The 25,719-nt window shown below is 45.8% G+C and overlaps 1 protein-coding gene across 2 annotated transcripts in view; it reads right to left on the bottom strand.

The window, feature by feature from the left end:
* Positions 1-2,872: 2,872 nt before the first annotated feature.
* LOC129811643 (signal-induced proliferation-associated 1-like protein 1) overlaps positions 2,873-25,719 on the bottom strand; it is a 79,173-nt gene continuing 56,326 nt past the window's right edge. Inside the window, exons 8-21 of one of the 2 annotated variants that reach the window (XM_055863105.1) lie at positions 23,640-24,219; positions 18,948-19,222; positions 18,568-18,819; positions 13,462-13,611; positions 13,020-13,159; positions 12,800-12,876; positions 12,221-12,591; positions 9,969-10,193; positions 9,510-9,666; positions 5,920-6,121; positions 5,501-5,653; positions 5,275-5,383; positions 4,983-5,061; positions 2,873-4,237 (exon numbers count right to left, since the gene is read on the bottom strand). In XM_055863105.1, coding sequence (XP_055719080.1) covers positions 4,094-4,237; positions 4,983-5,061; positions 5,275-5,383; positions 5,501-5,653; positions 5,920-6,121; positions 9,510-9,666; positions 9,969-10,193; positions 12,221-12,591; positions 12,800-12,876; positions 13,020-13,159; positions 13,462-13,611; positions 18,568-18,819; positions 18,948-19,222; positions 23,640-24,219 — 2,914 coding nt within the window. In that variant the 3' untranslated portion in view covers positions 2,873-4,093. The remainder of the gene's footprint in view (positions 4,238-4,982; positions 5,062-5,274; positions 5,384-5,500; positions 5,654-5,919; positions 6,122-9,509; positions 9,667-9,968; positions 10,194-12,220; positions 12,592-12,799; positions 12,877-13,019; positions 13,160-13,461; positions 13,612-18,567; positions 18,820-18,947; positions 19,223-23,639; positions 24,220-25,719) is intronic. The other variant, XM_055863106.1, reaches the window with a different exon arrangement.

The following is a 25,719-nucleotide window of genomic DNA, read 5'->3' as shown; positions in this document are numbered from 1 at the left end:
GACTGGCAAGCAGGGTACGAATTACGGGGGAATGGGAGCTCAGCTCCCCTGAATGAGACGTTAGCTCCCCTTAATGCAACAAAAGTACAACATTGGGGGGTCCCGAGTGGCGCAGCGGTCTAAGGCACTGCATCTCAGTGCAAGAGGTGTCACTGCAGTCCCTGGTTTGAATCCAGGCAGCATCACATCCAGCCGCGATTGGGAGTCCCATAGAGTGCCGGGTTTGGCTGGGGTAGGCCGTCATTGTGAATAAGAATTTGTTCTTAACTGACTTGCCTAGTTAAATAAAGGTTCAATTTAACCCCCCCCCCCCCCCCCCCCCAAAAAAAAAACAAATATATCATGCTAATTTAACCAGTCTTCTATTTGTTTAAAATGCAGTGGTAGATGTTTTACAGTGGTAGATATGAAAATACAAGCTTCCAAATGAAATGAACACCCCCACCTCTCTGTCATGGTTTACACCCTTTATTTGGTCATATCTAAGACTACACCGCTCAGTAGGGCTGAATGTCTGCCTCAGCTGTGCTCATTTGAGAATTAATTTTTATCTTGTACTTCCTCCATTTGTTTGCCATGCGTCCTTGATTAAAATAGCCTTTATCCCAATGCATTAGATTTATCAGTTGATTTACCATTGTTTGCTTTTGTCAGTCAGCTGTTTAGAGCGATCATTGCTTTGTTTTTCAGGTGCACACTCGTGCTGGTGTTCTCTGTGCCGTCCGTGGCCAGAAGTACTAGACCATTTATTTACCTTTATTATTTTCTATCAATATTTGTTTTATTTCCTGGATCAGCTGATGACGGTCGACAATATCACTAGACAACTAGTCTCCATCCAGACAACAATGTGCATCCAATCCATCCAACAAGTACATTAATGACAGTATAGTTTTCTGTTAGAAGCATTCAATTTTGCAACGGCATAGGCCTACATTATTTTGGATTTGAAGACAATTTTGTTTTACTACTACATCACTACCGGTATGCCTAGTAGAAGTTCATGGTAATAAACATTGTAGCCTAGCCTAGTATGTTGACATGTGTGTGTTAGCGTGGCCATCACGTTTTTCCCGGGACAGGTTCAGCCTAATTTCAGGTGTCCAACCTTTTCAGGCTACAAAAAATGTACATTTGTCAGCAAGATGTATCAATTAATATAGACCCAATCAATATAGACCTAATTAATATAGACCTAATCAATATAGACCTAATCAATATAGGCCTAAGACCTAATTAATATAGAACTAATTAATATAGACATAATGAATATAGACCTAATCAATATAGACCTAAGACCTAATCAATATAGACCTAATTAATATAGACCTAATTAATATAGACATAATCAATATAGACCTAAGACCTAATTAATATAGACCTAATTAATATAAATATGATTAATTTAGAGCTAATTAATATAGACGTAATTAATATAGACCTAATTAGTATAAACCTAATCAATATAGACCTAATGAAATAGACCTAAGACCTAATTAATATAGACCTAATTAATATAGACGTAATCAATATAGACCTAATCAATATAGACCTAAGACCTAATTAATATAGACCTAATTAATATAAATGTAATTGATATAGACGTAATTAATATAAACCTAATCAATATAGACCTAATTAATATAAACCTAATCAATATAGACCTAATTAATATAGACATAATCAATATAGACCTAATCAATATAGACCTAAGACCTAATGAATATAGACCTAATGAATATATAACTAATTAACATAGACCTAATTAATATAGACCAAATCAATAGAGACCTAATCAATATAGACCTAATTAATAAAGACCTAACCAATATAGACCTAATTCATATAGACATAATCAATATAGACCTAATTCATATAGACCTAATGAATATAGACCTAATGAATATATAACTAATTAACATAGACCTAATCAATTTAGACCTAATCAAAATAGACCTAATCAATATAAACCTAATCAATATAAACCTAATCAATATAAACCTAATCAATATAAACCTAATCAATATAAACCTAATCAATATAGACCTAATCAATATAAACCTAATCAATATAGACCTAATCAAAATAGACCTAATCAATATAGACCTAATCAAAATAGACCTAATCAATATAGACCTAATCAATGACCATAGCTAAATATCATTAGGCACACTGTTTTGTAACAGATGTCTATTTCCATTTATCAAATGGCGCCAGAATACATGCAGTTTGGATGCTGGAATTATGTTGGTGGACGACCATGCAGTTAGCCTACTTTTAGAAGTGATTTATTTGACAACCAGATGAAAATATCATGACCGGTTGTGTTCATGCCACATTAAAAGGTAATTAATTTTAACGTTAAATTACGTCTTTATTATTAGGCCCATAAAAAAATGTCATGCACACGCTTTACTTTTGACTACTTTAATACACTATAAGTGAATTTGTGCAAATACTTATGACATCTTCAAATGGGGGGACTAAATACATAAAGTGCTTTCATTTCTAAATGGTAGAACAGATACGTTTCAAAATACCCTCAAATTAAAGGTGACATTCTGTACTGTCACCTCATATGAAACATTAGATCTCAAATCCATATTCTAGAGCCAAATTTGATAAAAGTTGCTTCACTATGCAAATAAATACAGAGGGGAGTGTATAAAATCAATGCACTATTGCCGCTAAAAGCTAACCATGATTATAATCTACTACATCTATAAATAATCTACATGGATTAGTGGAAAATAAGCGGAACCCTGTCCTGTGGCTACATCATACATACCATATCTTCATTTGGGTGTGCAGCCCCACACTTTAATGACTGCTGTACAAAGACACAATCACTACAACGACCCCTGAACAAAGATAAAATTGCACAAAATATCTTTAATAGATATAAACATTTTTATACATCGCAGCTCAAAGGAAACATCATTACCTGCTGTAAAACATGAATGAGGGTGCACATTATGATGAGCATCAGAATCCTTTGTTATATACAGGGTGTTTTAATAGTACCACTGACTGTAGATATGGAGGGTCTACCAAGTCGCATCATTAATAGGTGTCAGGTCTCCCTTCTAAGCAGACCAATGGTCAGGTTGGACTTCTAATAGACTTACAGATGACTGTAACTGGCATTTCAGGATCTACATAACCTCTTTATATGGCATACAGTAGCGATTTCATCTACAGAGTACAAAAGGATCAGGTGTGACACCAGAGGCCTTCTAAAACGCTGTAGACCAGGATCAAGTAGAGTACGTATTTCCATGTAATCTGACATGTTATAATCACAAGGTGGCACTGTGGATCCAAAACCGCAGGCAGGCAAGGAAGGAACCATACTAATAGTCTGGTAGGATATTAAAATAGATCAAGAATGAATATTGTCACTATGAAGTTGACTGAACAGTAACCCTCACCTTCCAGTCGGCTACCCAGACAGCCCAGTTGTTTTCACACAGAAACCAATAATACAATCTGGAACTACTGCATCCAGTAAGCCCATTTTACTCTCCTGAAATGAGGTCACTCCATAGAGAGACATGGGTAAGTGGTAACATTTCTGTTCATTTTTATTAACAAAATAAATTGTTGAACAGCTGTAGTTGATGATGAATTGCCAACATTCTTCAACACAGTGGATCTGTAATACCGCAACCACTTACTGCTCAGTGAGGTTTTATAGGAGGAGATAGAGGATGGAGAGGGAGAAAGACTGAGAGATCAACAGCATGCAATCTTTTCTTTAGGATTCGCTGGCACTGTACTGTAGTGTCCCTGCATGTCTGACAGAGATGTATTAACTTCCCTGGGCTATGATGATCATGACAATAATAAGCTTGGCAGATCAGTTCATGATGGGACCGCTGGAGACCAAAGTGATTCAGTTCATGTTGATCATACAGCATTTAGATCCACTGTGAATCGGTCCATGTCAATAGCAGAATCACAGTTAATGTAGAAGGAATCAAAGACCAACTCCTGCGGTTCTGAGCACCCATTGTGTGAATCAGTTTAAGTTTGAGTGTGTTGTGGTCACGTGTGTTCAGGTGTTCCTCCTGTCTACTGCACATAGACAGAGTCAGTTCATGTCGATGGTGTTGAAGACCCACTCTGTGAACTTCTTGAGCTTGGCCGAGGCGCTGTAGGACTCCTCCTGGAGCTGCTGGTTGTGCTCTCTCAGGCTCTGTATCTGGGCCTGCAGGGACACCTTGGTATCCTTCTCCTGGACACACACATAGGGAGAGTCATCAATAACACAGAGAGGAGAGGAAAGCTCTCTTTACTCTATAGTACTGTCCTCAGGAGATATACAGGGCAGCTACAACCAGGAGGCAGAGTAGTAAATGCAGGTGCTGAATGGGTCTGCTGATATACGGAGAACTGGAACCACACTGCAGAGATATCCCTGCACACCTGTTTGACATTTCACACTGAGAAGTAGTGATGGGGGTTCAATACAATTACATATTGGGATATTATTGTTGACGATATATCGCAATATTAGTTTTGACAATATTGCAATATTACATGTGTGCTAGTTAGCTGTACATGCACCAAAACTGCACCAAACTCTTCTTTTTGAATAGGGAGCCAATTTGTTTTCAGCATTTTGATGCCCATGACTGATCAAAACTTGTTTTCTCATGGCTCTCTCTTGCCCCTCTGCAGTAGGAATATGGTGAGCAATATTTTTGGAACATCGAATCGCAATAAAATAGCAGGTTCGAATTGCAATACATATAGAATCATTAGAATCGTTATACATATCATATCGGCACCTAAGTATCATGATAATATCATATTGTGAAGTCCCTGGCAATTCCCAGCCCTGCTCTTTCAACTGTTCTTTCTACTGGTTGAACCCCTGTTAGGGAAAGGGCACAAGGTGTAGTAAGAAGTGAACAGTAGAGTACAAAATGGCTAGGCTAAGACTCAGGTGCTAGAGATCTGGCCGTGTCTTGTCTCACCTTATTAAGGTCATCCTGTAGTAGCTTCACCATTGACTCCAGCTGGCTGACCTTCCCCATCAGACAGGCTGGGCTCTCACTGTGGGAGGGCACACACTGTTCACTACCATATTGTAAACTAAAACAAGACAAGCATGACCTGGGCCAAATTGGCTTAAAATAGGCAGAGGAGTTGAATAATTCCTGGCCATGTGACCTAGCTGGGAAAAACTGGGCCCAAGTTGTGGGATAAACTCCTGGCCCTACCTACGTCTACAGAATTATCTGGACGTGCATGGTAAATGGGTCTTACCCAGGTGAGGGGTGTCTCTCTGGGGCAGCCTGGGGTTCTGCCTGCTGGGGGCTGGTGTCTGTGACCTCTGACCTGGAGCTTTCATCATTTACAGATAACAGTCTCTGAACTGCCAGAGAAAAACAGAACAGTTACAGCTTCAGTCACAGCTCATCTGGACAACACAAAGCAATGAGACAGAGCGCCACTGCCCTCTGCTGTTAAAGATAGTACATCTCTAGCTTACTTTGCCTACCCTCGAAGGCCTTGGCAGCATCTACCAGGTTGGACCAGTCCAGAGTGCGGTCAGCTCCAGAGTTAGGTAGGGGCATGAGGCCTGGGTCCCCCAGCTGCTGCCTCATGCCCCCCTGGTCCTGGCTGGACGACTCACACAGGTCACCTGCAGGGGAGAGGAGAGAGGGAGGAGACAGCAGATTACAACAAAGCCCCAACATATCAGAAGCCTTTCCCATCAAATAAAGCACTAAAAAAGATGACCAATTATACTCCACATTACTCAGTGGTTAAACACACTTCAGGAGTTATGGCATTAATCTGATAACACCTCTAAGATAAACCGTGCTCCCCTGGTTTGAGATAGAGCTCAATTGGGATGAAATGGCATTTCCTTTACTCAAGGATCATGCAGGATAATCTGAGGCTCACCCAGAGACTTATGTGAGGGTTGTCGGGGTGGCGCGTGGCGGGCGGTGGGCGAGCGGGGCACAGTGGAGCAGCTGAAGAGCAGGTCGTTGGGCATCTCTCTGTGCCCGCTGTAAGAGGGCTCCCGCTGCCCGCTGTAGATGCTCTCGTCTGACAGGGTCCTCTGCAGGGAGCGCCGGCTGGGAGGGGGGGCGGGGAATGAGGGCTGGAGAGAGGGAGAGAGAGGAGCACTGTGAGGCTACTGATTGACCTATGAACTCAGCCTTTAGCGTGTTGCACAGTTTACGTGGCAAAGCAGGGGAGGGAGTTTGGATTCATCAAGCAAATACTCACATCAACTACTCTGGAATATGTTTTTTATATACAGTACCAGTCAAAAGTTTGGACACACCTACTCATTCAAGGGTTTTTACGTTGTATTCTACGTTGTAGAATAATAGTGAAGACATTAAAACTATGAAATAACAAATATTGAATCATGTAGTAACCAAAAAAGTGTTAAAACAAATCAAATCAAAATATATTTTCTATTTGAGATACTTCAAAGTACCCACCCTTTGCCTTGATGACAGCTTTGCACACTCTTGGCATTCTCTCAACCAGCAACTTGGATTGCATTTCAATTAACAGGTATGCCTTGTTAAAAGTTAATTTGTGGAATTTCTTTCCTTCTTAATTGCGTTTGAGCCAATCAGTTGTGTTATGACAAGGTAGAGGGGTATACAGAAGATAGCCCTATTTGGTAAAAGACCAAGTCCATATTATGGCAAGAATAGCTCAAATAAGCAAAAAGAAACAAGAATCCATCATTACTTTAATACACGAAGGTCAGTCAATTCGGAAAATGTCAAGAACTTTGAAAGTTTCTTCAAGTACAGTCTCAAAAACCATCAAGCGCTATGATGAAACTGGCTCTTATGAGGACCGCCACAGGAAAGGAAGACCCAGAGATACCTCTGCTGCAGGGGATAAGTTCATTAGAGTTACCAGCCTCAGAAATTGCAGCCCAAATAAATGCTTCACAGAATTTAAGCAACGGACACATCTCAACATCAACTGTTCAGAGGAGACTGTGTGAATCAGGCCTTCATGGTCGAATTGCTGAAAATATACCACTACTAAAGGACACCAATAAGAAGAAGAGACTCGCTTGGGCCAAGAAACACGATCAATGGACATTAGACCGGTCAAAATATATCCTTTGGTCTGATGCGTCAAAACTTGAGATTTTGGGATCCAACCGCCGTGTCTTTGTGAGAAGCAGAGTAGGTGAACGGACAGAGTAGGTGAATGGATGATCTCTGCATGTGTGGTTCCCACCGTGAAACATGTAGGAGGTGTGATGGTGCTTTGCAAGTGATATTGTCAGTAATTTATTTAGAATTCAAGGCACACTTAACCAGCATGGCTAACACAGCATTCTGCAGCGATACGCCATCCCATCTGGTTTGCACTTAGTGGGACTATCTATTTGTTTTTCAACAGGACAATGACCCAACACACCTCCAGGCTGTGTAAGGGCTATTTGACCAAGAAGGAGAGTGATGGAGTTCTGCATCAGATTACCTGGCCTCCACAATCACCCGACCTCAACCCAAATGAGATGGTTTGGGATGAGTTGGACCGCAGAGTGAAGGAAAAGCAGCCGACAAGTGCTCAGCATATGCGGGAACTCCTTCAAGACTGTTGGAAAAGCATTCCAGGTGAATATGGTTGAGAGAATGCCTAGAGTGTGGAAAGTTGTCATCAAGGCAAAGGGTGGCTACCTTGAAGAATCTTAAATATAAAATATATTTATATACACTGCTCAAAAAAATAAAGGGAACACTTAAACAACACAATGTAACTCCAAGTCAATCACACTTCTGTGAAATCAAACTGTCCACTTAGGAAGCAACACTGATTGACAATAAATTTCACATGCTGTTGGGCAAATGGAATAGACAAAAGGTGGAAATTATAGGCAATTAGCAAGACACCCCCAAAAAAGGAGTGATTCTGCAGGTGGTGACCACAGACCACTTCTCAGTTCCTATGCTTCCTGGCTGATGTTTTGGTCACTTTTGAATGCTGGCGGTGCTCTCACTCTAGTGGTAGCATGAGACGGAGTCTACAACCCACACAAGTGGCTCAGGTAGTGCAGCTCATCCAGGATGGCACATCAATGCGAGCTGTGGCAAAAATGTTTGCTGTGTCTGTCAGCGTAGTGTCCAGAGCATGGAGGCGCTACCAGGAGACAGGCCAGTACATCAGGAGACGTGAAGGAGGCCAACAACCCAGCAGCAGGACCGCTACCTCCGCCTTTGTGCAAGGAGGTGCACTGCCAGAGCCCTGCAAAATGACCTCCAGCAGGCCACAAATGTGCATGTGTCAGCATATGGTCTCACAAGGGGTCTGAGGATCTCATCTCGGTACCTAATGGCAGTCAGGCTACCTCTGGCGAGCACATGGAGGGCTGTGCGGCCCCACAAAGAAATGCCACCCCACACCATGACTGACCCATCGCCAAACCGGTCATGCTGGAGGATGTTGCAGGCAGCAGAACGTTCTCCACGGCGTCTCCAGACTCTGTCACGTCTGTCACATGTGCTCAGTGTGAACCTGCTTTCATCTGTGAAGAGCACAGGGCGCCAGTGGCGAATTTGCCAATCTTGGTGTTCTCTGGCAAATGCCAAACGTCCTGCACGGTGTTGGGCTGTAAGCACAACCCCCACCTGTGGACGTCGGGCCCTCATACCACCCTCATGGAGTCTGTTTCTGACCGTTTGAGCAGACACATGCACATTTGTGGCCTGCTGGAGGTCATTTTGCAGGGCGCTGGCAGTGCACCTCCTTGCACAAAGACGGAGGTAGCGGTCCTGCTGCTGGGTTGTTGCCCTCCTACGGCCTCCTCCACGTCTCCTGATGTACTGGTCTGTCTCCTGGTAGCGCCTCCATGCTCTGGACACTAGGCTGACAGACACAGCAAACATTTTTGCCACAGCTCGCATTGATGTGCCATCCTGGATGAGCTGCACTACCTGAGCCACTTGTGTGGGTTGTAGACTCCGTCTCATGCTACCACTAGAGTGAGAGCACCGCCAGCATTCAAAAGTGACCAAAACATCAGCCAGGAAGCATAGGAACTGAGAAGTGGTCTGTGGTCACCACCTGCAGAATCACTCCTTTTTTGGGGGTGTCTTGCTAATTGCCTATAATTTCCACCTTTTGTCTATTCCATTTGCACAACAGCATGTGAATTTTATTGTCAATCAGTGTTGCTTCCTAAGTGGACAGTTTGATTTCACAGAAGTGTGATTGACTTGGAGTTACATTGTGTTGTTTAAGTGTTCCCTTTATTTTTTTGAGCAGTGTATATTTTTGTTAACTTTTTTGGTGACTACATGATTCCATACGTGTTATTTCATAGTTTTGATGTCTTCACTATTATTCTACAATGTAGAAAATATTAAAATAAAGACAAACCCATGAATGAATAGGTGTGTCCAAACTTTTGACTGGTACTGTATATTTCAAATGTGATTTCTCATCAATGTAGTAAATAGGATGATAGTGACAAAGCGTTGGTACTACAGTACAGTGCTGCCAGCTACCTTTTGATCATGGGAGGAGGGCGGGGGGCTGTCCAGGGTGATGAGTTTCTTCAGGTCTTCCTGCAGGTTGGACGTGTTGACCCGCTGGGGGGATTGGGCCCTGAGTTGTGCCCGGAGCTGGGGGTTTCCACCCAGCAACCCATCACTCTGGTGACGTCTGAGGAAGACGGAGAGTGAAGACCAGCAGTGTTATGTTGCAGTTCTCCGTTGAACCACTGGGAAGAAGTGTTGCACTTGTTTATAAACAAACGTGAGCCATGATTGAGGTGGGAAATGCATCTCCTCTCAGTTGACTCAGATCTTAAGCCTCCATAACATCAACAATCGAGGACAGTAGGATTTGTTTGTATGGGGAAAGAACATTCTTTCACAACAAGACTCACAGTGTAATGGTCTCATTGACCTATCAATAAACACATGTATGTTCAACATTCCTTATCTATTTCCCCCCATGCTTACTTGCGTATGTTGCCAAAGTCCACAGAGTTGATGGTGCCTCCAGGCTTCCTCCAGCCGATAAGGAACTTGGAGGTGGCTCCCTGGCGGGGGTAGAAGCTCTTGGGGCCTCCAGGGGAAAGGGAAGTGTGGGAGGTGGGGGAGGTGGTCAGGGCTGATTCCTCCTGGAAGGAGCTGGGGCTGCAGCCTGGACCCATGGGACTGCCTGAGTGGCCCGAGCTCAGAGTACTGGGAGGAAAAACAAACGACTAGTATAGGTATATTTATAAACTGGGTGGTTCGAGCCCTAAATGCTGATTGGCTGAAAGCGGGGTATATGAGACCATATAGCACGGGTATGACAAATCATTTATTTTTACTGTTCTAATTATGTTTGTAACCAGTTTATAATAGCAATAAGGCACCTCAGGGGTTTGTGGTATATGGCCAATATACCATGGCTATGGGCTGTATCCAGGCACTCCGTGTAGCGTCATGCATAAGAACAGCCCTTAGCCGTGGTATATTAGCTATAGTCTCACCCTCTGCCTTATTACTTGATTATACACTACCGTTCAAAAGTTTGGGGTCACTTAGAAAAGTCATTTTTTGTCAGCTTCATTAAATAGTACCTGCAAAACACCCGTCTCAAAGTCAACAGTGAAGAGGCGACTCCGGTAACTGGCCTTCTAGGCAGAGTTCCTCTGTCCAGTGTCTGTGTTCTTTTGCCCATCTTAATCTTTTATTTTTATTGGCCAGTCTGAGATATGGCTTTTTCTTTGCAACTCTGCCTAGAAGGCCAGCATCCCGGAGTCGCCTCTTCACTGTTGACGTTGAGACTGGTGTTTTGCGGGTACTATTTAATGAAGCTGCCAGTTGAGGACTTGTGAGGCGTCTGTTTCTCAAACTAGACACTCTAATGTACTTGTCCTCTTGCTCAGTTGTGCACCGGGGCCTCCCACTCCTCCTTCTATTCTGGTTAGAGCCAGTTTACGCTGTTCTGTGAAGGGAGTAGTACACATCGTTGTATGAGATCTTCAGTTTCTTGGCAATTTCTTATATGGAATAGCCTTCATTTCTCAGAACAAGAATAGACTGACGAGTTTCAGAAGAAAGTTCTTTGTTTCTGGCCATTTTGAGCCTGTAATCAAACCCACAAATGCTGATGCTCCAGATACTCAACTAGTCTAAAGAAGGCCAGTTTTATTGCTTATTTAATTAGCACAACAGCTTTAAGCTGTGCTAACATAACTGCAAAAGGGTTTTCTAGTGGTCAATTAGCCTTTTAAAATTATAAACTTGGATAAGCTAACACAACATGCCACTGGAACACAGGAGTGAGGGTTGCTGATAATGGGCCTCTGTAAGCCTATGTAGATATTCCATAGAAAATCTGCCGTTTCCAGCTACAATAGTAATTTACAACATTAACAATGCCTACACTGTATTTCTGATCAATTTGATATTACTTTAACGGACAATTTTTTTCTGCTTTTCTTTAAAAAACAAGGACATTTCTAAGTGACCCCAAACTTTTGAACGGTAGTGTATATACATTTCTGTAATGTGCACTCATCTATGAACACATTTCGGTAAAAGTTTCAAAACTATTTCAAAAACACCTGGTACTTTTCACCACTTTTCCCCACACTACATTTCTGACATCTCCACATCTGAGATGAGAGAAATGAATAGGTCACAGTGTCCTTGGACTTCTTCTACTTTAACATTTCAAACAATATTTCTCCTCAGTTTGTCATGAAAGCGAGCGTCTCCCACCTCAGACATGCTGTGTGTACATGAAAACAAAGTCACTAGTCTGGTGGTGCTGGAGTTATTTCAGGGCCACAGAGGAGAGGCTGAGGAGAGGAGGAAAGCCTCTGTTCACTCAAAGGAACGGAGGTTTGGAGTGTTAACCGTGCTGAGCTCTCACATTCAGCATTCCTCAGTGTTTCAAGTGCTCTCTTTCTCTCTGTGAGAAACTAGCTCTCACACACACACACACACACGCACACGCACACGCACACGCACGCACACGCACACGCACACGCACAGAGACAGAGACACACACACAGCAGGTTGCTGCTTGCTACCTCTCTCACTGCAAAGTGCAAGGCTTGGGAGTTTTCCATCTGGGACAATAGGGGATATATATGGACTACAATGCATCACTGTCTGCTTAATGAAACATTGATACGTGAGAGGAAACATATTGGCTGCATAAAGAGCTGACTGTAATAGAACTCTAGAGTAGCACAACACAGGGAGGCACACACCTGGAATGGGAAGCAGCATCACTGAGGGTGTAGGAGCCACTGTCTGGGGCTGAGGGGAACACAGGGGGGCTCTGGGCTGGGTCCTCGCTGCTCCCTGGGCGGGCGGGTGAGTCTGGGGCTGAAGGAGAGGTCTCTGGGGCCCGCCGCTCTTTGGCCCTGGAGCCCCCGGACCCTGAGGCCCCGTAAGAGGTAGCGTCGATGCCGCTGTCTGTGGACTCCCGCTGCAGGTAGCCGTTGAGCTCTGAGTCAGGCCGCATCCCCGTCCTGCTGGAGCCAATCTCATACCACTTCTCATCACTGTGGGCGGAGCTGGAGGCGTTACTGGACAGTGTGTTACTGCCTGATTGGCTGGAGGAGTAGGAAGCTTCCACCTGTAGAGACAGGGACCATAAAGTCACTTCCTGGTTGTTTGACCACAGTAAATAAAGATGACTACTTTGGCATAGACAACAATACATTGCCAAGCTAGCTATATTACTATGTCTATCTGCCAGAGCTCAAGGTCCCTGTAAGTCCACTGCAGCCTCTTCACTAAACCTTAAAATACATATTTGGTCATATTTGAGCCTGCTGCCTGACCTTGATGTTCTTGTTGGGGGACAGGTGTCCCCCCTGCTCCTGGAGACGAGGTACTGCAGCCTTGGAGACAGCTAGGTCTGGGAGGGACAGGAGCAAACAGAGGAATGAGACAACCAGATAACAAAATGAGTAACATAGAGATGTGGTCCTATCTCTGACTCTCACCCTCTGCATCACCCAAAACACCAGACAGGACATTTTCTAAAGCATGTCCTCATACCTGTTGTGGCTCTATCGGCTCCACTGTTGGCCCCCTCCCCCTCTCGGGGCCACCCGGGAGCAGGCTTAGTCCCGTTAGACCCTTCTCCAACTCCCTGACGCTCAGCAGACACAGGGGAGTGACGGTTATTGTTGTTGAACCTGGGAAAGAGATGGAAGAAGAGGGCATCATGTCAAGCTGCATCATTTACTGAAGAAGAGTAGTTTAAGTTTTGGAGAGCACAACATATCAGTTCGTACAACGTATCATTATATTTCAGTCATTTCCTTGCTGTTGTTGGATAACTCCCAAAGAAGTAATTCAAGTAAATACAGACTACATCTGGAAATAAAGCAATTAAAGTGAAACCCTGCAGCGAATTTGGGTCTTTGTATGATCGGGGTATGGTCTGAATGTGGCCTTAGCGTGGCCCAGGTTTGTTGCGGCCTGAGTGTTCTCTCACCCGTCTGGCATGGACTTCTGTCTCCAGTGGTTGGAGCCTGCACTCCCGGTGTCTGTGTAGGAGAGACTGATGGGGGAGTTGCGGGTGTGTGGAGAGCGGCCCATCACGATTGAACAGGCCAGGGCATAGTTATCATTCCCTGGGGAATACCTGAGGGAGGGATACATACCAACATACATTGGGAGTTATCATTTAGTTTATTTCAATATGTTTAACGACAGAAAGAAAGGAAGCATAAGGATTCCACCACTACTGATGAGCGATTAACCAAAATGTCTGTTTATTTTCTGTTTTGAAATAACTAATTGACCGAAGTCGGTTCAATTATTTGAAATCCATTTAGTTTTTGTAGTTTTTTTTTGTGTGCTCAACGCGCTGTTTGTGCCATTTCTCTAGAGAGATTTCTCTCTAAGACATGTTGTCTAACTCCTCATAGTTAACCTGTTTGTGCCATTTCTCTAGAGAGATTTGTCTCTAAGACATGTTGTCCAACTCCTCATAGTTAACCTGTTTGTGCCATTTCTCTAGAGAGATTTCTCTCTAAGACATGTTGTCCAACTCCTCATAGTTAACCTGTTTGTGCCATTTCTCTAGAGAGATTTCTCTCTAAGACATGTTGTCCAACTCCTCATAGTTAACCTGTTTGTGCCATTTCTCTAGAGAGATTTCTCTCTAAGACATGTTGTCCAACTCCTCATAGTTAACCTGTTTGTGCCATTTCTCTAGAGAGATTTCTCTCTAAGACATGTTGTCCAACTCCTCATAGTTAACCTGTTTGTGCCATTTCTCTAGAGAGATTTCTCTCTAAGACATGTTGTCCAACTCCTCATAGTTAACCTGTTTGTGCCATTTCTCTAGAGAGATTTGTCTCTAAGACATGTTGTCCAACTCCTCATAGTTAAAGGAAAACAATGTTTGGTATTTGTTTCATTAGGCCATTGTTGATATAGTCCCAAAATGTTTTGCATGTCAGCAATCATACCGGATATATTTCTGTATTTTTAAAGTTATATATCTTGAAAACTTGATTGCTGACATGCAAAACATTTTGGGACTGTATGTCAACAATGGCCTAATGAAACAAATACCAAAATATTGTTTTTGGGTGGAACTTTCCATTAAGCTCTGAAAACGTGGTAATAAACTACAATGACTAGAATCCATTGAGCCTACAGCTGCCTGTTCTCATTGGTTCTTGCCGGGCAAGCCTGTGGGTGGGTGGGTGGGTTGGTCGGTTGGACGGACGGACAGACAGACACTAAGAAGAAGAGCAATAGAGACAGACAGGAGCGGGATAGAGAGCGGTTGTTAGCTACACTACATACAAAAGTACGTGGACACCCCTTCAAATTTGTGGATTTGGCTATTTCAGCCACACCCATTGCTGACAGGTGTAACATTGGCAGCAGAATGGCCCGTACTGAAAATCTCAGTGACTTTCAATGTGGCACCGTCATAGAATGCCACCTTTCAAACAAGTCAGTCAAATGTATGCACTGCTAGAGATGCCCCGGTCGACTGTAAGTTCTGTCAGCGGGAGTGGTGTAAAGCTCGCCGCCATTGGACATTGGAGCAGTGAAAACGCGTTTTCTGGAGTTATGAATCACGCATCACCATCTGGCAGTCTGACGGATGAATCTGGGTTTGGCGGATGCCAGAACGCTACCTACCCAAATGCATAGTGCCAACTGTACATTTTGGTGGAGGAGGAAAAATGGTCTGGGGCTGTTTTTCATGGTTCAGGCTAGGCCCCTTAGTTCCAGTGAAGGGAAAACTTAACGCTACAGCATACAATGACATTCTAGACAATTCTGTACTTCCAACTTTGTGGCAACAGTCTCAGCATCCTGTCTCAGCATGACAATGCCCCTGTGCACAAAGCGAGGTCCATACAGAAATGGCTTGTTGAGATCGGGGTGGAAGAACTTGATTGGACAGAGCCCTGACTTCAACCCCATCGAACACCTTTGGGATGAATTGGAACGCTGACTGCGAGCCAGGCCTAACCGCCCAACATCAGTGCCCGACCTCACTAATGCTCCTGTAACTGAATGGAAGCAAGTCCCTGCAGCAATGTTCCAACATCTAGTGGAATGCCTTCCCAGAAGTGTGGAGGCTGTTATAGCAGCAAAGTTGGGACCAACTCCATATTAATGCCCATGATTTTGGAATGAGGTGTTCAACAAGCAGGTGTCCACATACTTTTGGTCATGAAATGTAGTTGTTATTTAGCAGCCTTAAAAGTATGCCTTGTCTAGTTTGAAGAACTACTGAAAGAGTGATTTTGTCAGACAATAGGCAGCTAGCCAGCCAGCTAGACTAGCCTACTAGCCTGAAGGATGAATCTTTTGGGGAGCACAGAGATAGATGGCTGGCTGGCTGCTACTGTCTGAGCAGAGATGAGAAGATGACTTGGAATTAAATAGTAAGTCATCAAAAAAAATGTAATATACACAACTTAAGTATTTTATTAAAGTAAAGTAATGTGAATAAAGGATGGTTTATTAAAAAGTGATATGCAGTAATGGGCAGTCACTACCTTCATTGGGGGTTTATTCATTTAATAATAATGACATCATTATACTCAAACAAATATGTAGTATAAACAACCAAAATATATTATTTAAGTAAAGTAATGTGAATAAATGATGGTTAGAGCCTAATAGTCACGCCCTGACCTTAGAGAGCCTTGTTATGTCTCTATTTGGTTTGGTCAGGGTGTGATTTGGGGTGGGCATTCTATGTTTTTGTTTTCTATGATTTTTGTATTTCTATGTTTTGCCCGGGTATGGTTCTCAATCAGGGACAGCTGTCTATCGTTGTCTCTGATTGAGAACCATACTTAGGTATCCCTTTTTCCCACCTGTCTTTGTGGGAAGTTGACTTTGTTTATGGCACATAGCCTTCAGTTTCACGGTTTGTTTTGTAGTGTTTATTGTTTTGTTTGGCGTCTTTTCAAATAAAAGGAAAACGCTCAGGACGCTGCGCCTTGGTCCTCTTCTTTCATCAGCCGTGACAGAACTTCCCACCACCAATGGACCAAGCAGCATGGTAAGGAGTAGCAGCGTGTTCAGGATTCATGGACTTGGGAGGAAATCCTGGACGGTAAGGGACCCTGGAGGCAGGCTGGGGAGTATCGCCGTCCATGGAAGGAACTGGAGGCAGCGAAAGCAGAGCGGCAGCGTTACGAGGGAACACGGCTGGCATGGAAGTCTGAGATGCAGCCCCCCCACACGTGGAGTTTGGCTGTGTCAGGTTGGAGACCTGAGCCAACTCCCCGTGCTTACCGTGGCGAGCTTGGTACTGGTCAGGCACCGTGTTATGCAGTGGAGCGCACGGTGTCTCCAGTGCGCGTTCTTAGCCCGGTGCCCTACATTACAGCTACCCACATCTGCCGGGCTAGGGTGAGCATCCAGCCAGGACGGGTTGTGCCAGCCCTGCTCTCCAGGCCTCCAGTGCGCCTCCTCGGCCCAGTATATCCTGCGCCCGGCTCTGCGCACTGTCTCCGGTACGTCTAAAAAGCCCAGTGCATCCTGTGCCAGCGCCCCGCATTTGCAGGGTGAAGATAACCACCCAGCCAGGATGGGTTGTGCAGGCTCCTAGCTCGAGACCTCCAGTGCGCCTCCATGGCCCAGTGTATCCGGTGCCTCTGCAAGGACAAGGCCTCCTGTATGTCTCTCCTGCCTGGTGAGTCCTGTGCCTTCCCCCAGAACTAATCCTCCTGTGTGTCTCCCCAGCTTGGTGAGCCCTGTGGCAGCTCCACGTACCAGACTGCCCATACGTCTCCTCACTCCAGTGATGATCCATGGCACGAAGCCTCCAGTGATGATCCATGGCTAGAAGCCTCTAGTGATGATCCATGGCAAGAAGCCTCCAGTGATGATCCATGGCAAGAAGACTCCAGTGATGATCCATGGCACGAAGCCTCCAGTGATGATTCATGGCACGAAGCCTCCAGTGATGATCCATGGAAAGAAGCCTCCAGTGATGATCCATGGCACGAAGCCTCCAGTGAGGAGTCATGGCACGGAGCCTCCAGCGACGGTCTCCAGTCCGGAGCCTCCAGCGACGGTCTCCAGTCCGGAGCCCCCAGCGACGGTCCCCTGTCCGGGGCCCGCAACGAGGGTGCCCAGTCCGGGGCCCGCATCGAGGGTGCCCAGTCCGGGGCCCGCATCGAGGGTGCCCAGTCCGGGGCCCGCAGCGAGGGTGCCCAGTCCGGGGCCCGCAGCGAGGGTGCCCAGTCCGGGGCCCGCATCGAGGGTGCCCAGTCCGGGGCCCGCATCGAGGGTGCCCAGTCCGGGGCCCGCAGCGAGGGTGCCCAGTCCGGGGTCGGTGACGAGGGTCCCCGCACCAGAGGTGCCACCAAAGTGGGGTGAGCCAGTGGAGGTGCGTGGTCTGCATCCTGCACCTGAGCCGCCACCGCGGATAGATGCTCACCCAGACCCTCCCCTATAGGTTCAGGTTTTGTGTCCGGAGTCTGCACCTTTGGGAGGGGGGGGGGGGGGTACTGTCACGCCCTGACCTTAGAGAGCCTTTTTATGTCTCTATTTGGTTTGGCTAGGGTGTGATTTGGGGTGGGCATTCAATGTTTTTGTTTTCTATGATTTTTGTTCTATGTTTTGGCCGGGTATGGTTCTCAATCAGGGACAGATGTCTATCGTTGTCTCTGATTGAGAACCATACTTAGGTAGCCCTTTTTCCCACCTGTCTTTGTGGGAAGTTGACTTTGTTTATGGCACATAGCCTTCAGTTTCACGGTTTGTTTTGTAGTGTTTATTGTTTTGTTTGGCGTCTTTTCAAATAAAAGGAAAATGTACGCCTGCCACGCTGCGCCTTGGTCCTCTTCTTTCAACGGCAGTGGGACTAATAAGTGATAGAAATGGGCAGTCACTGCTATCAACTGTTTTATTCTGTGTTACAGTATCGAACTCACATAATGCATTTATTAAAAATCTGTTCCCGAAATTGAAAACGTGACTATTTTTCAAAAACCAAACTGAAACCGAACCAACCTCAAAAACCACAAATCACTCAGCACTATCCACCACTAGGCTTGAACACCTTCCCTCCTATATATCATATCAATAGCTGGGATGGCTGTCTTACCTTTTGGGGTTGAGAGGGCGCCCATCGCTGGACACACTGCGCGGGATGACTCCGGCCCGGTCCTGATAGTCTGAAGCCGGGGCCTTGATGAGCGTCCCCCCCAGCGCCGCTGTGGTGCGGCTCTGGGGGCTGGAGGAGGTGCGGGGCCACTTGTTGTTGTTGCTGCGGAAGGGGAATTTAAACTCATAGGGCATCCCCTCCTTGTGGTTCTTATAGTCCACCAGGGGCATGTGGTACAGCTCTGAACAGCCTCTGTGAGAGGAAACAGAAATATACACTAAAAACACTACAATGCTGCCCCAGTACCCAAATGCATGCTACTGATATGACTGATGGAGGGTATATAGATGGATAGATGTTTGGCTGTCTATAAGCTGTACCTGCGAGGGGTGGAGTCCTCGTGCGGGGGGATGATGACCACCTTGACAGTGACGGAGGTCCTCAGCAGGTCGATCATCTGCTCGTGGGACAGCGATGCCACGGCCACCTTGCAGATCTCTACCAGCCTGCTGCCCTGGCGCAGCCCCGCCTGCCAGGCATACCCGTAGGACTCGACCTCCGCTACGATGCCCTCAAAGTTCACATGGAAGCCCAGCTGGCCCAGACCGTTCCTCCTCAGGATCATCTCTGTGGTCTGGCTGCCCTTCGTCAGAAGCTATGGACAGACAGGAGAGGAGGAGAAGGACGAGAAATAGGAGGAAAAGGAGGGGTAGGAGGAAGAGGTGGATAAGTGAGGAAAGAGTTTTTACTACAGAACATCAGAATCCTGCAGGGAAACTTAAATCAATTTCTAACAGCATGTTAAATGTGCAACCAAAGGGAGTAAAAAAAAAATCTAGACCACCTTTACTCCAGACAGAGACGCGTACAAAGCTCTCCCTCACCCTCCATTTGGCAAATCTGACCATAATTCTAGCCTCCTGATTCCTGCTTACAAGCAAAAATTAAAGCAGGAAGCACCAGTGACTCGGTCTATAAAAAAGTGGTCAGATGAAGCAGATGCTAAACTACAGGACTGTTTTGCTATCACAGACTGGAACATGTTCCGGGATTCTTCCGATGGCACTGAGATGTACACCACATCAGTCACTGGCTTCATCAATAAGTGCATCAATGACGTCGTCCCCACAGTGACTGTACGTACATACCCCAACCAGAAGCCATGGATTACAGGCAACATTCGCACTGAGCTAAAGGGTAGAGCTGCCGCATTCAAGGAGTGGGACTCTAACCCGGAAGCTTTGAAATCCCGCAATGCCCTCCAACGAACCATCAAACAGGCAAAGCATCAATACAGGACTAAGATCAAATCGTACAACACCGGGTCCGACGCTCATCGGATGTGGCAGGGTTTGCAACCTATTACAGACTACAAAGGGAAGCACAGCCGAGAGCTGCCCAGTGACACGAGCCTACCAGACAAGCTAAATAACCTCTATGCTCGCCTTGAGGCAAGTAACACTGAAACATGCATGAGAGCATCAGCTGTTCCGGATGACTGTGTGATCACGCTCTCCGCAGCCAATGTGAGTAAGACCTTTAAACAGGTCAACATTCATAAGGCTGCAGGGCCAGACGGATTACCAGGACGTGTACTCCGAGTATGCGCTGACCAATTGGCAAGTGTCTTCACTGACATGTTCAACCTCTCCCTGTCTGAGTCTGTAATACCAACATGTTTCAAGGAGACCACCATGAAATGCTTTGAAAGACTGGTCATAGTCCACATCAACACCATTATCCCAGAAACCCTAGACCCACTCCAGTTTGCATACCACCCCAACAGATCCACAGATGATGCAACCTCTATCACACTCCACACTGCCCTTTCACACTTGGACAAAAGGAACACCTATGTGAGAATGCTGTTAATTGACTACAGCTTAACGTTCAACACCATACTGCCGTCAAAGCTCATCACTAAGCTAAGGACCCTGGGACGAAACACCTCCCTCTGCAACTGGATCCTGGACTTCCTAATGGTCCGCCGCCAGGTGGTAAAGGTAGGTAACAACCCATCCGCCATGCTGATCCTCAACACAGGGGCCCCTCAGTGGTGCGTGCTCAGTCCCCTCCTGTACTCCCTGTTCACTCATGACTGCATGGCCAGGCATGACTCTAACGCCATCATTAAGTTTGCCGATGACACAACAGTGGTAGGCCTGATCACCGACAACGATGAGACAGCCTATAGGGAGGACTGAGCATGCCCCCATTCTCATCGACGGGGCAGTAGTGGAGAAAATTTGGCATGTGTCCTCACTGAAAAGATTTGTCATGGGTCCTCAGATCCTCAAAAGGTTTTACAGCTGCACCATCGAGACCATTCAATTGCTCGGGCTCCGAACCCAAGGCACTACGGAGGGTAGTGCGTACGACCCAGTACATCACAGGGGCCAAGCTTCCTGCCATCCAGAACCTCTATACCAGGCGGTGTCAGAGGAAGGCCCTAAAAATTGTCAAAGACTCCAGCCACCCTAGTCATAGACTGTTCTCTCTAATAACACACGGCAAGTGGTACCGGAGCGGCTTCTAAACAGCTTCTACCCCCAAGCCATAAGACTCCTGAACATCTAATCAAATGGCTACCCAGACTATTTGCATTGCCCCCTAGCCCCGCTATTGTTATTTTACTGCTTCTCTTTAATTATTTGTTATTTTTATCTCTTACTTTGTTTAGGTATTTTCTTAAAACTGCATTGTTGGTTAAGGGCTTGTAAGTAAGCATTTCACTGTAAGGTCTACACCTCACACTTTGATTTGAAATTAAAAGACAGACAACTTTGGCTGAAGTCTGAATCTTAACTATTCTGTTGGCTGCTACTGTAAAGCACACCATAAAACCCCAAATGTGCCCCATGGCAAAGATCTGATACACATGCCAGCACAGACACACGCCAGCACAGATTGAATCTATCACCAGCGGATGCAGCACCCTTCAATTAAAGTGTTTGTGTACAGGGGCGAGTGTTTAAGGAGACACAGGTAGTAACCCTGCCTGGCCTTCTGAACCAGCGTCAGGTGGAAAGAGGTTGCAGCAAAGTACTTAATATACAGTACCAGTTAAAAGTTTGGACACACCTACTCATTTAAGGGTTTTTCTTTATTTGTACTATTTTCTACATTGTAGAATAATAGTGAAGACATCAAAACTATGAAATACCACATATGGAATCTTGTAGGAACCAAAAAGGTGTTAAACAAATCAAAATATATTTTATATTTGAGATTCTTCAAGGTAGCCACCCTTTCCCTTGATGACAGCTTTGCTCACTCTTGGTATTCTCTCAACCAGCTCCATGAGGAATGCTTTTCCAACTGTCTTGAAGGAGTTCCCGCATATGCTAAGCACTTGTTGGCTGCTTTTCCTTCACTCTGCAGTACAACTCATCCCAAACCATCTCAATTGGGTTGAGGCCAGGTAATATGATGCAGCACTCCATCACTCTCCTTCTTGGTCAAATAGCCCTTACACAGCCCGAATATGTGTTTTGGTTCATTGTCCTGTTGAAAAACAAATGATAGTCCCACTAAGAGCAAACAAGATGGGATGGCGTATCGCTGCAGAATGTCGTGGTAGCCATGCAGGTTAAGTGTGCCTTGAATTCTAAATAAATCACCAACAGTGTCACCAGCAATGCACTCCCACACCATCACACCTCCTCCTCCATGCTTCACGGTGGAAACCACAGATCCGTTCACCTTCTCTGCGTCTCACAAAGACACGGCGGTTGGAATCAAAAATATCAAATTTGGACTCACCAGACCAAAGGACAGATTACCACCGGTCTAATGTCCATTGATCGTGATTACCACCGGTCTAATGTCCATTGATCGTGTTTATTGGCCCAAGCAAGTCTCTTCTTCTTATTGGTGTCCTTTTGTAGTGGTTTCTTTGCAGCAATTCGACCATAAAGGCATGATTCACGCAGTCTCCGAACAGCTGCTGTTGAGATGTGTCTGTTACTTGAACTCTGTGAAGCATTTATTTGGGCTGCAATTTCTGAGGCTGGTAACTCTAATGACCTTATCCTCTGTAGCAGAGGTAACTCTGGGTCTTCCTTTCCGGTGGCGGCCCTCATGATAGCCAGTTTCATCATAGCGCTTGATGGTTTTTGCGACTGCACTTTGAAAGTTCTTGAAGTTTTCTGCATTGACTGACCTTTATGTCTTAAAGTAATGATGGACTGTCGTTTGTCTTTGCTTATTTGAGCTGTTCTTGCCATAATATGGACTTGGTCTTTTACCAAATAGGGCTCTTCTGTATACCACCCCTACCTTGTCACAACACAACTGATTGGCTCAAACGCATTAAGAAGGAAATAAATTACACAAATTAACTTTTAACAAGGCACACCTGTTAATTGAAATGCATTCCAGGTGACTACCTCATGAAGCTGGTTGAGAGAATGCCAAGAGTGTGCAAAACTGTCATCAAGGCAAAGGGTGGCTACTTTGAAGAATCTCAAATATAAAATATATTTTGATTTGTTTAGCACTTTTTTATTTACTACATGATTCCATATTTGTTATTTCATAGTTTTGATGCCTTCACTATTATTCTACGATGTAAAATAGTAAAAAAATGAAAAAAACTCTGGAATGAGTAGGTGTGTCTAATCTTTTAACTGGTACTGTAGAGCTCCAGGCAACCACAACAGAGCCAGAGCAGGATATTATGCTACAACACTGACACACTAACTAAACACAAACATTAAATAAGCCTTAGCAAACAGCGTTAATCTTTCATTGAAGACAACTGGCTTTGCCTAATCTCATGTGAATGATTAAACTACCTCCCCAAATAAGGTCACACTGGCTATTTCACCACAATGCTGAGTGCTATGAGATATCTCCTTTGAACATAATGGATAGTCAGAGGAGATGGATAGTCAGAGGACAGTCAGAGGAGATGAGAGATGTATTCATTATAACACATTTGTTAGTGAGGAAAATATCTTATATGGCTTGAAGCATGGAAGACCTGTAATTGTCACAACAGATGGTGTATGAAATATTATTTTAGGCCATCAGCCAGTAATAATACACAGACTAACTGTGCTGCTACTGACCTCCAGGCGTTTCACCACCTCTCCAAAGTCCTCCGTGTTGTTGTTGATGGAGCGCAGCGACACACTCTCCCCACGCTCATAGTAGATCTTCATGGAGGCGGGGCTGCCCGAGGACCAGCCAATGACGTCGCGCGTGGCGCAGTTGAAGACCACGGCTTTGGCCTCCTGGTCCAACAGGATGAGGAAGTCGTTGGAGATGGCCAGTAGACACTCCCTCTCTGCCCCGGCTACCTGGTCCTCCGCATGCACTGGCCATGTCACCGCCCCCAGGCTCCGTAGCTCTGCCCCACTGTATGGCCGCACCCTCTCTCTCCGCTTGTGAGCCAATGAGATGAAGGGGAATTTCCCTGTGGGCTCAACCGGCGTGCCGGTCACGTGACGTTCTGCCAGGTCCCGCAGGTACTCCTGTCGCGTGCGTGTCGCCATGGCTCCGAACTTCTCAGACTTGTGGGCGGCGTTCTCAGCGTTGATGACCTTGGCCAGCAGGAAGTCCCTGAAGACGCTGGACTTGGGGAAGGTTACGCCCTTGGGGATAGGGGGGCCAAAGGAGGGCACATCCCTGGAACGAGTCACAGCCACGCTGGGGAGAGGAGAGAGAGAAAGAGAGAGAGGGAGAGGTCACTAATTAGTAAGCACACTGAAAGACGGAGTCCTACACCCAATCTCAATGGATCCCCAGGGCACTAGATCTGAGAGAATTGAATAGGAGGAAGCAAGACGACAATATGTAGCTTTTACTATATTTCTTATACCTATCCACTCTGGGAGAACTTACACACTTTGCACAAGACAGAAATGAATTTGGTTTGGTGACACTGGGCCTAGAGTGCAGAAAACAGTAGAATAGACTAGGAAAGACGAGGAGTGACATCCTTATAGAGTTTTCCCTATTGTTCCATTTCACGTGAGTCTTCCTAAAGGAGGGCGTAAATCTTCCTAAATGAGGGAGTGAGGGTTCCTAAAGGAGGGCTTGAGTATTCCTAAAGGAGGGCTTGAGTATTCCTAAAGGAGGGCGTGAGGGTTCCTAAAGGAGGGCTTGAGTATTCCTAAAGGAGGGCTTGAGTATTCCTAAATGAGGGCGTGAGGGTTCCTAAAGGAGGGTGTGAGTCTTCCTAAATGAGGGCGTGAGTCTTCCTAAAGGAGGGCGTGAGGGTTCCTAAAGGAGGGCGTGAGTCTTCCTAAAGGAGGGCGTGAGGGTTCCTAAAGGAGGGCGTGAGTCTTCCTAAAGGAGGGCGTGAGTCTTCCTAAAGGAGGGCGTGAGGGTTCCTAAAGGAGGGCGTGAGTCTTCCTAAAGGAGGGCGTGTGTCTTCCTAAAGGAGGGCGTGAGTCTTCCTAAAGGAGGGCATGAGTCTTCCTAAAGGAGAGCGTGAGGCTTCCTAAAGGAGGGCGTGAGTCTTCCTAAAGGAGGGCGTGAGTCTTCCTAAAGGAGGGCGTGAGTCTTCCTAAAGGAGGGCGTGAGGGTTCCTAAATGAGGGCGTGAGGCTTCCCTAAAGGAGGGCGTGAGGCTTCCCTAAAGGAGGGCATGAGTCTTCCTAAATGAGGGCGTGAGTCTTCCTAAAGGAGGGCGTGAGTCTTCCTAAAGGAGGGCGTGAGTCTTCCTAAATGAGGGCGTGAGTCTTCCTAAATGAGGGCGTGAGTCTTCCTAAAGGAGGGCGTGAGGCTTCCCTAAAGGAGGGCGTGAGTCTTCCTAAATGAGGGCGTGAGTCTTCCTAAAGGAGGACGTGAGTCTTCCTAAAGGAGGACGTGAGTCTTCCTGAAGGAGGGCGTGAGTCTTCCTAAAGGAGGGCGTGAGTCTTCCTAAAGGAGGGCGTGAGTCTTCCTAAATGAGGGCGTGAGTCTTCCTAAATGGGGGGCGTGAGTCTTCCTAAATGAGGGCGTGAGTCTTCCTAAAGGAGGGCGTGAGTCTTCCTAAATGAGGGCGTGAGTCTTCCTAAATGAGGGCGTGAGTCTTCCTAAAGGAGGGCGTGAGTCTTCCTAAAGGAGGGCGTGAGTCTTCCTAAAGGAGGGCGTGAGTCTTCCTAAAGGAGGGCGTGAGTCTTCCTAAAGGAGGGCGTGAGTCTTCCTAAAGGAGGTCGTGAGT

This window comes from Salvelinus fontinalis, chromosome 15 (genome assembly GCF_029448725.1).
Source record: "Salvelinus fontinalis isolate EN_2023a chromosome 15, ASM2944872v1, whole genome shotgun sequence".
Classification (NCBI taxonomy): domain Eukaryota; kingdom Metazoa; phylum Chordata; class Actinopteri; order Salmoniformes; family Salmonidae; genus Salvelinus; species Salvelinus fontinalis.
This window is presented reverse-complemented; position numbering and strand designations above follow the sequence as displayed.